This window comes from Microcaecilia unicolor, chromosome 2 (genome assembly GCF_901765095.1).
Source record: "Microcaecilia unicolor chromosome 2, aMicUni1.1, whole genome shotgun sequence".
Taxonomy (NCBI): Eukaryota; Metazoa; Chordata; class Amphibia; order Gymnophiona; family Siphonopidae; genus Microcaecilia; species Microcaecilia unicolor.
In genome coordinates this window covers 262,408,769-262,420,817 of record NC_044032.1, presented here as the reverse complement: position 1 = coordinate 262,420,817, position 12,049 = coordinate 262,408,769, and the positions used below count along the sequence as shown (strand labels likewise).

Here is a 12,049-nt window from a genome sequence, read left to right as displayed (position 1 = left end):
ATCAAAAGAAACAAACAGCTGGGCGGACTGTCGAAAGGGCTTTGTCTGCTCCACGTAAAAGGCCAATGCTCTCTTACAGTCCAAGGTGTGCAACTTGTCCTCATCAGGGCGGGTGTGTGGATGGGGAAAAAAAATGTTGGCAAGACAATTGACTGGTTCAGATGGAACTCCGACACCACTTTCGGCAAGAACTTAGAATGAGTATGGAGGACTACTCTGTTATGATGAAATTTGATATAAGACGCACGGACTACCAGGGCTTGGAGTTCACTGATATGAGCTGAAGTAACAGCCACCAAGAAAATGACCTTCCAGGTCAAATACTTCAGATGGCAGGAATTCAGTGGCTCAAAAGGAGCTTTCATCAGCCGGGTAAGAACGACATTGAGGTCCCAGGACACTGGTAGAGGTTTGACAGGGGGCTTTGACAAAAGCAAACCTCTCATGAAGCAAACAACTAAAGGCTGTCCAGAGATAGGCTGACCCTCTACACGTTGATGATAAGCACTGATTGCACTAAGATGGACCCTTACTGAGTTAGTCTTAAGATCAGACTCTGATAAGTGTAGAAGGATCTAGGGCCTTACTGTCGCACCAGACGGCAAAGCTCCTCCATTTAAAAGAATAACTTTTTCGTGGAATCTTTCCTGGAAGGAAGCAAGACTCGAGAGACACCCTCTGAAAGACCCAAGGATGCAAATTCTAAGCTCTCAACATCCAGGCCGTGAGAGCCAGAGACTGGAGGTTGGGATGTAGAAGAGACCCCTCGTTTTGGGTGATGAGGGTCGGAAAATACTCTCCACGGTTCTTCAGAGGACAACTCCAAAAGAGGAGGAAACCAGATCAGACGAGGCCAGAAGGGAGCAATCAGGATCATTGTTCCGCCGTCTTGCTTGAGTTTCAGCAAAGTCTTCCCTACTAGAGGTATAGGAGGATATGCATACAGAAGGCCTGTCCCCCAATGGAGGAGAAAAGCACCTGACGCTAGTCTGTCATGGGCCTGAAGTCTGGAACAGAATTGAGGGACTGTGATTGATCTGAGTGGCAAAACGATCCACCGAGGGGGTGCCCCAAGCTTGGAAGATCTTGAGGACAATGCCCATGTTGAGCGACCACTCATGAGGTTGCATGACCCTGCTTAATCTGTCGGCCAGACTGTTTACGCCTGCCAGATACATGGCTTGGAGAAACATTCCGTGACGGAGTGCCCAAAGCGACATCCGGGCGGTTTCCTGACACAGAGGAAGAGATCCAGTGCCCCCCTGCTTATTGGTATAATACATAGCAACCTGATTGTCTGTCTGAATCAGAATGATTTGGTTGGATAGCCGATCTCTGAAACCCTTGAGAGCGTTCCAGATCACTCGTAATTCCAGGAGGTTGATCTGAAGACCCTTTTCCTGAAAGAACCAAGCTCCTTGAGTGTGAAGTCCATCTACATGAGCTCCCCACCCCAGGAGGGATGCATCCGTCAGCACTTTTTGTGTCTGAGGAGTTTGGAATGGACGTCCCAAGGTCAAATTGGATCAAATGGTCCACCACTGAGGGGAACTGCAAAAGTCGGTGGAGAGATGGATCACATCCTCTAGATCCCCTGTGGCCTGGCACCACTGGGAAGCTAGGGTCCACTGAGCTGATCTCATAGGTAGGCGTGCCATGGGAGTTACGCGAGGCCATGTGTCCTAAGAGTCTCAACATTTGCCAAGCTGTGATCTGTTGAGACGCTCGAGCCATGGACACGAGGGCTAGCAGATTGTCTGCTCTTGCCTGGGGAAGATAAGCTCGAGACGTCCATGTGTCCAACAGAACTCCCATCTTTTGAACCGGGACCAGATGGAACTTGGAATAATTGATCACGAACCCCAGAAGTTCTGGCACCCGAATAGTCATCCGCATGGACTGTAGAGTGCCTGCCTCTGAGGTGCTCTTCACCAGCCAATCATCGAGATAAGGGAACACATGCACTCCCAGTCTGCGAAGCGATGCTGCGACAATTGCCAAGCACTTTGTAAAAACCCTGGGCGCGGACGCCAGACCAAAGGGCAGCACACAGTACTGAAAGTGCTGAGTTCCCAATCGAAATCTAAGATACTTCCTGTGATTATCGAGATGTGGGTATAGGCGTTCTTTGTCCAAAGCGCATAGCCAATCGTTTTCCTGAATCATGGGAAGAAGGGTGCCCAGGGAAACCATCCTGAACTTTTCTCGGGCTAGGAAATTTGTTCAGGGCCCTTAGGTCTAGGATGGGACGCATTCCCCGTTTTCTTTTGAACAAGGAAGTACCCGGAATAGAATCCAAGCCCTTCTTCCCCTAGCGGAACGGGTTCGACCGCATTGGCTTTAGAAGGGCGGAGAGTTCCTCTGCAAGTACCTGCCTGTGCTGGGAGTTGTAAGAATGAGCTCCCGGTGGGCAATTTGGAGGTTTGGAAATCAGATTGACGATGTATCCTAACCGGACTATTTGAAGAACCCACCGGTCGGAGGTTATGAGATGCCACCTTTGGTGAAAAAAATATCAACCTCTCTCTGACCGGCAAGTTGTCCAGTACGGACACTTTGAGGCTATGCTGCACTGAAGCCAGTCAAAAGCCCATCCCTTGCTTTTGCTGGGGAGCCGCAGAGGTCTTAGGCGCACGCCGTTGACGGGAATGAGCGTGCTGGGACTGAGCCTGGACAGGCTGCCAAGAAGCAGGAGTGTATCTACGCCTATTATAGGAATAGGGAGCACTCCTCTTCCCTCCAAAAAACCTCCTAGATGAGGAGGTGGTAGCAGAAGACGCCCGGCTGGAGAGAGAATCCATAGCATCATGGTGCTTCTTGATCTGATTGACCATATCCTCTACTTTTTCGCCAAAAAGGTTATCCCCCCCGGCAAGGAACATCTGCCATTCGCTGCTGGGTCTTATGATCCAGGTCAGAGACACGCAGCCATGAGAGTCTGCGCATCACTATACCTTGAGCAGCTACTCGGGATGCCACATCAAGAGTGTCATAAATACCCCTGGCCAGGAATTTGAGACATGCCTTCTGCTGCCTGACCACCTGGTGAAAAGGTTCGGCGAGCTCCAGAGGGAGTGCTTCAACTAAACTAGACAGTTGCCTAATAGAGTTCCGCAAGTGGATGCTCGTGTAGAGCTGGTATGTTTGAATCTTGGCTGCGAGCATAGCGGCCTGATACATCTTTCTCCCAAAAGAATCCAAGGTCCTAGACTCTCTGCCTGGGGGCGCCAAGGCATAGTCCCTAGTACTTTTGGCTCTCCTGAGAGCAGAATCCACCACCATGGAATCGTGAGGTAGTTGAGACCACCATTACCGGCTCTCCATGGACTCGGTACTGGGACTCAGCTTTTCTGGGGACCACTGGATTTTGAGAGAGGGAATGACCAGTTTCGCATATGTACTTCCCTGAGTGTGTTATGCAAGGGAGCCGTTGCAACCTCGGTAGGTGGATAAGGATAATCCAAGACCTTGAGCATCTCGGCCCTGGGCTCATCCACAACCTCCATAGGGAAGGGAATATCCTTAGACATTTCCCAAACAAAGGAGGAAAAAGAAAGACTCTCAGGCGAAGACATCCTTCTTTCAATGGGCGGAGTAGAATCAGAGGGGACCCCATATGACTTCTTCAGAAAAGTAACTGGGATCTTCCTCCCACGAGCACTCATCATCGATATTGGACAAAAGCTCTCTAAGAGCAGCCCGAAACTGAGCCTGTCTCGACGTCGAGGAACGAAGACCTCGAGGGGGATGTCGAGAAGTTGGCCCCTGCCTGGACTACGGCGAAGCTTCCTCCGTCGACGTCGGAGAGTCTACCTGGGTGGCAGCTGACGCCGCAAGCGGCACCAAGGACAAGGGACCTCACCACAGGCAAAGGACCAGATGCCACTTCAACAGTTGGTGCAGAAAGCGCAAGCACCCCTGGCACCGAAGTAGGCTGGCGCAGCAATCCCTCCAGAAGCTCTGGAAGAAGGGCCCTGATGCGCTCGTCGAGAGCTTCCATAGGAAAAGACTGGGGGGCCGGTGCAGGAGTCTGTGGCAGAATCTGAGGGGGCTCGAGAGCCGGTACCAGGCTGCCAGAAGACTGACGCATTGGCACCTCCTGTATAGAGGGTGAGCGGTCCTCTCGGTGCCGATGCTTCTCTGGTGCCGAAAACCTTGGCTCCAAGGAGCTCTCGGTACCGCGCATGGAAGGAGATAGATGACGGAGCTTCTTAGCCTTTGCTCGATGCCAGTCATCGAGACTCCTCGGTAGATACAAATCAAGGTAAGGTATACACAAGAAGTAGCACATATGAGTTTATCTTGTTGGGCAGACTAGATGGACCGTGCAGGTCTTTTTCTGCCGTCATCTACTATGTTATGTTACTATGTTACTGAAGAGGAGGACATGGAATCCTCACACCTCCTCGGGGCCGGGTCCGACGAAGGTCGGTCCCAGGGGGCCTGCATAGCAGTAGGCCTCGAGACAGGTGGAGACCCACTCAATGCCTCGCTGATCTCAGCGCGGTGGTTATTCGGAAGCCATTACCTGCTCTCGACATCGACGACCTTGGTACCGATATCGATGCAGTCGTCGAATGACCGATCCACAAAATGTTTTTCCCGTTGAGCCTCCCGAGACACTTGGGTCCGTTTTTTCATTAAAGGACACAGCTTACAAGCATCTGGTAGATGATCGGGCCCAAGGCACTGGAGACACCATGTGTGTGTGTGTGTGGGGGGGGGGGGGGGGGGGGGGAGGCGGTACCTGAGATGGTCCGGTTGCACCGAGTACAACGCTTGAAGCCCCTGGGTGTCCTCAATGACATAGATGGGAAAACAGCAGCTGCAAAATTAAATGACTCGATTTTGCCAAAGAAGAAAGGCACAAAAAGGGAATACAAAGCCCGACCGCGCAGCCTAAAAGAGGGCCACGAAGAAAAGAAAGAAAACAAACTCAGTGACTAAAAACTAAGGAAAATAAAGGTAAATCAGATTGACGGTGTATCCTAACCGGACTATTTGAAGAACCCACCGGTCGGAGGTTGAGATGCCACCTTTGGTGAAAAAACGAAACAGAGTCACACTCATGCCGCGGGCTGGAAGCCGTTCACGCATGCGTGGTGTGCTCAGCCCGCATGACTGAGCGTTCTCTTCAGAGACTTTTTGATTTTTGCTTGGAAAATTTTTCGCGGTCTCCTGGGCCACCACGGACGTCAACCCAATTGTGAGAACAAGCAGCCTGCTTGTCCTCGGAAAACTGCAGTTATCCTGGTCCAAATCTATCTTTAATGTCTCATGACAATTTTCTCATGAGGGTGTTTTTCTAATTGAAAACTCCCTCCAATTAAACACAAATGCTAAAGGAAAACTGCCTGGAAAAATGGATTCCTAGATGACCCAGTGATCACCAAATTCTGCATATATACATACATACAAATAAAATGAACTGGATGCCCATGAATATGACAACTACCATACTGATATTCTGCAAGATCTAAGATTAACATCTTGTATATTGGGATCTCATATTATCCTGGACTTGGATATCCCCTATACTAGGAGACGCTACAAAAAATATACTCAAATTCATCCCATCCCTCACCCGTATATTCAAGCTGGCCACCACCACATCTCCTGTTGGTGTCACGACAGGAAGGTTCTCACAGATGATGCCATTCTCCACATCTACCACTTGACCTGGGAAAGGGACAGAGATGGTGCCATGGATAAGGACAGTGAAAAGCAGAGATGCAAATATAAACTGAGGAACTCATGTACCCGAGGTTTCACAGGTTCAAATTCTAGCAAGGTCACACCTTCAGCTTCCATCCATGTCAAATGCACTTGGGACTAGGAATTAAAGCACTTCAGGTAAATGAAGGGACAAATGATCTTAACTACAAAATATTATACAGGTCCACAGGCAGATCAAAACTAAAGACACATGCAGATGTACAAACATATTTAGCAAACAAAATGGCCCTGGCTCTCTTGCTGAAGGTATAAGAATCACTTTCATGTGCTGTGCTGTTCCTGAAAGACAACAGGGTTGTGTACAAAGCAGGGAACATCAGGTTTCTCTAGAGAGCTCTCGTTGAGAAAACAAACACTTTCAGCTCTTGGAAATGTTCCATGAGAGCAACTGTTTGATTTTATACCTACAAGCACTGCGAGGTAAGTATGGCAATACACCAGCCAGAGATTTGTGATTTTGTAGGCAACCAGTCAAATTCCTGTTTATTGCAAATTGCAATCTTCAGTCAACTAAGTATGGGTACGGCCTAGGCTTTTCTCACCTTTAATTTCCAGGGGCCCTTCAATGCGGATTCCATGTCTTATGACAGCTCCTTTCATCTGGATCTCTTCTGGGTCCCCAGGGCGCTTGTAGCTGCCCGTCTGCACATCCTCAAAAACCTCAAACATCTCATGCACCCGTGCTGTATATCCTGCCAGTTCTGTCACCTGAAAGAGATATAGGAGAACCAGCGCTATGTGACACTGCCAAGTTATAGAACTTCCTAAGTGGGCGACAACATGCAAAAGCCACAGGAGCAGAAATTCCAACATTTCACCTGGTCTGTCTCATTTCAGCAGATGGAGCTTTTTGCTTTTAGCTCACCTCTTTGTAAGAGGACATGACCCTCTCAGTGGCATCAGCCGCAGCAGTCAAAAGGTTACGGGCTATAGTGAAGGCCTCCGTCCGCTCACTCACTAGCTCCTCCTCCTTCATCTCCAGGGCAGCTCTCTTCACTTCCTCTGAATCTGCAATGGAGAGGGGAGGAATGGAGCAACAGGCATTGCTACAGCCATATATACTTGGTCTCCCTGTACTTTTCTTCTATACAGCTTATATGGTACAGGAAGACTCAGTCTTTATGCTGTTGCTGTTTCCATACCTGTTTTGCTTTAATTGTACTTTTGGCTTGGAAGCTCAGTTAGAACACATCTGGGTAACTACAATATAAGCCTCTGTAATCAGGTCTATTTTTGTTACCTTTTCTGACTGCGGCATTGTAGTATTACTCCTTGGTTGAGAGCCGCAAACCACAATTCTCTCTGAAATTGCTATCGTGCATGACAGGGTTACCTACACAGCATTCCTTGGGCATGAAAGATAGGCCCAGCAATCAAACCCAAGCCTTCTGCACAGGAATGCAGAGCAGCTGTCACTGAACCACAGGACTGGCCTGTTACATGTTTTAAAAATTAGTTTATTTTACAGTATATGTTAAAGGAAGGTTTAGTCCTTCGACAAAGTCTCAAACATCACTAACATATTAGTCAATGCTCAGCGAAAGAGGATCATTCTGTTAAACCAGAACTGCCATGTAAGTTGGCCTCCCAAAAGGAGATACTCTACCAGTCCTGGTTTTTTATTTTTTTTGCTCCAGTGCAGCTTCCTCTAATCTAAGTTACTATGACAAGGGCCAGAAAAAACCCAGAGAGAGGAGGAGGAGTAAAAGCCAGGACTGACCCATTATTGTTGATTGGCATTTCTTCTAAAACTGTTCAAGGGGAATCAGAAAAATTCCCCCAGGAGTAACACAAAATAAAAAAGCAAAAGTGATAGAAAAAGAAAAAGGAAGAGAATGAGTGTCAGGTGTGTTCTCACCACTCCCAGAGTAGCCGGGGGCTGTGATGATGGGCACAGCCACCATAATGAGGCCAGCAGCACTCCACATATACTTCATCAGGAACTGTTCCAGCATGACATACCACAGTCGCTCCAGTAAAATCAGGTTGATCTGGGATGCTAGGTCTTGGTAGCACTGCTGGAGCAGAGACAGCTCCACCTGCCAATGTAGATGAGTAGAAGAGGGACACCATTAGAGACACAGCAGCTGCAGGCAAATACAACATATTTCATAAACTGAAAGGACCCTCTTAAAGAAAAGCTCCTAAGGGGAGCATATATTTTCAGAGATGCCTCAAGATGTACTGAGAAATTATACAGATCCTTTACAACTGAGAAGCACATCCATACCCTGGCTGCATCCCCCTACAACCAAAGCCTGATGGAACCCTCACAGTCTAGTTTGCACTATTTAACCTACCACTAAAGTTGGTGCAGTTCAGTATGCCTAAGAGTAATCTACAAGAGGACAAGACCTTTATAGTTAGGAAAACATACTTATCTGATTAACACTACTTAAAAAATATGTAGCAATGGCAGTAGGAGCTGTGATAGCTCAGAGAACATTTACATAAAAAAATAAATCTGGTTAGGCACGCACACTGCTGCAAAAACCAGGTTCAAGGTTTTGTGCCTGCCTTACATACAGTTTCTGCCCGTTAGTATGCAAGTGTTTTCCTTCCAAATGTCAATATCAATACAGGTGTAAGAGCTGGAAAGAATGGGAAAAAAAAGTGGGGAAAGCGTGTAAAGCATAGCTCATGGAATTCCTTCCAAACCTCCTGCATGTTTGCACAAAGGCTTGTATCTGTACTTCCTGGGGAGGGGCGCTGAGAATCGGGTGGTACCCAAAAAAGCTCATTTTCAAAGCACTTAGCCTCCCAAAGTGCTTTGAAAATATGCCTCAAAGTGTACGTTGGTTTGGAAAGAATAGTACACCAAGTGTGATTAAAAAAAAAAAAAAATCAAGTCATATCCTTATCAATAGATTTCAAAGGATGGATTTAACAATTTAACCACTTGGCCTCACCGTCTCAAAGCAACAGGTATTGCTGTGCTTTTACACCACTAGGTAGCAATAGCTATCTATAGCAACCACAAAGACACCATGATTTAACTACTAGGCGTCACTGCACATAGCAGCTATTAAGAAAGTTACACAGTTCAGTCACAAGATTTCAAAGTAGAATTTACAAGAAAATGAATGCACATTTGAATTGTTAATGCCTCATGGAATTATTCCCAACTCTGCTGTTCATGTGTGACTGTCTCTGTGCCTTGATATGTGTGTTCACCGATATTAGGAGCAACCTTTCTCCTAGAACAGCTCAATTAAAAACTGGCAATTTTACAAATTTCCATAGTGTCCCTCAGCACCTTCTCAGGATAAGGATCCCTTTGAGTACCAGGCGAGCCATGATTCACATAAGGGAGTTGCTCTAAGCAGTCTTACATAATTTCTCCTCAACTTTAAAAACAAGAACCATTTACTATACATGGAGGCTTATTTTCAAAGCACTAAGTTATGTGGAGGTGAAACCTATGAAACTTTGTAAATAAGTGCTTTGAAAATGAGCCTCCTAGGGTCCCACAGAAGACAATTTTTTTGAGGAGTTCTTACTTCCTAATTTATGACAAGCCATTTTACAAGCAGTTCCCCTAGGGTCTGTTAAGACTGAATGCTATCACAAAGGGGTTGGCAGTGAGGACTAAGCCAAATTACAACCTTTTCAGCTTTCTCAGGAAAGTGTTATCAGGCTCTATTCTCTTTAGCAACCCCTGACATTTTGTACTGGATGGATAAAGAACAGGAACTTAAAATTAGTTATCAAATCAATGTGGGATCCTTGGTGACTGAAATGAGAAATAGCATCATGGTGGTATAGGAAGGAGGTACAGAAACAAAAAAGCAACACTGGGCCTTCAGGATAGAGATAAATGTCGTCCTTTAATGTGTAAATGACCTGACACGGGCAGTGTTTCGGTGCACAAACGCCTGCCTCAGGGTCAGAATGATCCTTCAAAATCTAGACAGATGAAGACAGGCCAAGAACAGGATATCTGTATATCATAGAAAGGCCTATGATATACAGATATCCTGTTCTTGGCCTTTTGGGAAATAAGGTAATATATTTGGATTGCTTGAATATCTTCATCTGCCTAGATTTTGAAGGATCATTCTGACCTGAGGCAGGCGTTTGTGTGCCAAAACACGGCCCGTGTCGGGTCATTTACACATTAAAGGACGACATTTATCTCCATCCTGAAGGCCCAGTGTTGCTTTTTGGTTTCTGTTGTATGCTATTTTATACCCTCTTGTTTGTGACGGTGTAGGAAGAGGTTACATCAGGGAAACAGGACAAAAGTCACAGGCTTATCTCAAGAACGGTGAGACAGAAGCCAAGTGCCTATATCAGGGTAAGAGGGGCAGGGTGATAAACCTATGTCAGCTAGGGTCTTATGCTACAATGGAGAAAGTAGAGCTCATGACTGGGAAAAAGGGGATGCCCTGATCTCCTTCAACATGAAAAGTTAATGCAAAAAAGGTTCTGAAGGAGAAGGCCCATTTCAAGCTCAGCAGTTTTGGCATTCTTTTGCTCCTACATAATAACCTTCTACAGCTTGAAGGAAGATGAAAGAGGAGGAGAAACACAGAAAACATCATAAATTTAAGAGATGTGTATTGAAGCTCATGTAGTCCATATATAAAAACTTAAGACTGAGTCCACCAAGGACATAAAACGTTCCTACATATTTATTACATTTGTATCCCACATTTTCCCACCTTTTTGCAGGCTCAATGTGGCCTACATAGTACCGGAATTTACTGTTTCCGGTGTGAACAAATACATTGTGCTGTTGTGGTAAGATGAAGTTTATATGGCAAAGCCATTTGAATACCTTCTACACCTTTCTGAGTCTGGTCTAAAAATCTACTCTGTAAGGGTTCAACTCAGTGCAAATGGTGTTTACCATCACCATGTAGAGAGTAAGTCCATCTCTGCTCAGCCTCTAGTTGTTCAATTTATGAAAGGTTTGCTTCTGACAAAGCCCCCCATCAAACCTCCAATTGTGTCATGGGACCTGAACATATAATACATGTAAATGCTTTGGTTGTACCACAGAAAAGCGGTATATCAAATCCATGAACCTTTACATCCTTTTTTTAAATGGCCAACAAAAGAGAACCCAAGACTCCAGTAACTGCACCCTCTCTCTCTACAAATTTGCTACATTTGAGTGTTCATATCCCAAAAACCATATTTGTGATTGAAGGGATATTTAATTAATTGTCTTAACAGTGTACAATGTCCCATCAAAAATTATGCCTTTATAACCTTAAATGGAGTATAAATGTTTTCAAGGGACACAAAGATGGCATTTTGTTTTCACATGTTTAGTGTAGGTAAAATACATTTGGGTAAGTAAAATTTAATTCTGATCACTGCCTAGCTTCTGCATGCATAACAGTGCATGTATTTTTTTTTCTACTGGACCCAATGCATGCACAGACTACACACTCTGCTGGGAAAGTACACCCGCTTAATGACGAGTCCCCTCAGACTCTATCCCCATCCTCACCCCTTCCTTGCAGGCTCTGTCCTCATCTGCAGAAGCCTTGAACACTTATGATTTTATATTTAAATCTTTTTATTAAAGTATGGAGCACTGTTGTGATGTTTTAATCTGTGGATGAATAAGTCATCAATGATTTCAGGATTCAGTCTAGCTCTCCCATCTTCCAAAGTCCTTACTGCAATAGAAAATGTCTTCTCATAAGATGTGCTAACAGCAGGAATGCACAAGATTCCATGTGCAAATTTTGCCTGTTGTGGCCAGCACTTTTGCTTGTTTTTCCAAAACATGACAACATTGTCATCTGCATCACTCAAACATAAATGTCTAATTTGTTAACAGCCTTCAAAGTAGGCTCTGTCCACGTGAGTACCTGCCCCAGTGTCATTCTCTATCACACAATTTATGTAAGGAGGGGGGGGGGGGGGGGAAGAGGTATGAATGTATGCAAATTATTTACAGATAAACCCTTACACTAATATCCTATATAATAAAAACCAACCTCAACGTTCTGAAGCTGACTCCCTGGCTTCAGTGAAGGGTTTGAAGCTTCTGAAGCTCAGGCTCCATCTCTGTAAGCTCCGCCCTCGAGTACTTCCGGGTTCGTCACAAGCAGAAGTGACCAACCACATGAGGTTACTCGGCTTCAGAATGTTGGCGGTGCATTCTATTAAATAGGATTGGTCAGTTCCTTGAAGCACAGCCAGAGCTCAGCATCCTGCACAGTAAAGCTCAGACACCAGAGAGAGAGAGGGGGGGGGGGGCCTGACACCAGAGAGGGGAGGGGGGAGGTATCTCTGTCACACACACAATCTCTCACAGTCAATGTCTTTCTCTCTCTCACTGTCTCTCACTGTA

The 12,049-nt window shown here is 45.9% G+C and overlaps 1 protein-coding gene across 1 annotated transcript in view; it reads right to left on the bottom strand.

Annotated features, from left to right (window-relative positions):
• Nucleotides 1-12,049, bottom strand: part of ABCD1 (ATP binding cassette subfamily D member 1) — a 103,541-nt gene that overhangs the window by 69,010 nt on the left and 22,482 nt on the right. The window contains exons 2-5 of the mRNA XM_030194077.1: nt 7,595-7,775; nt 6,602-6,744; nt 6,279-6,444; nt 5,585-5,679 (exon numbers count right to left, since the gene is read on the bottom strand). Of these exons, the coding sequence (XP_030049937.1) occupies nt 5,585-5,679; nt 6,279-6,444; nt 6,602-6,744; nt 7,595-7,775 (585 nt within the window). The remainder of the gene's footprint in view (nt 1-5,584; nt 5,680-6,278; nt 6,445-6,601; nt 6,745-7,594; nt 7,776-12,049) is intronic.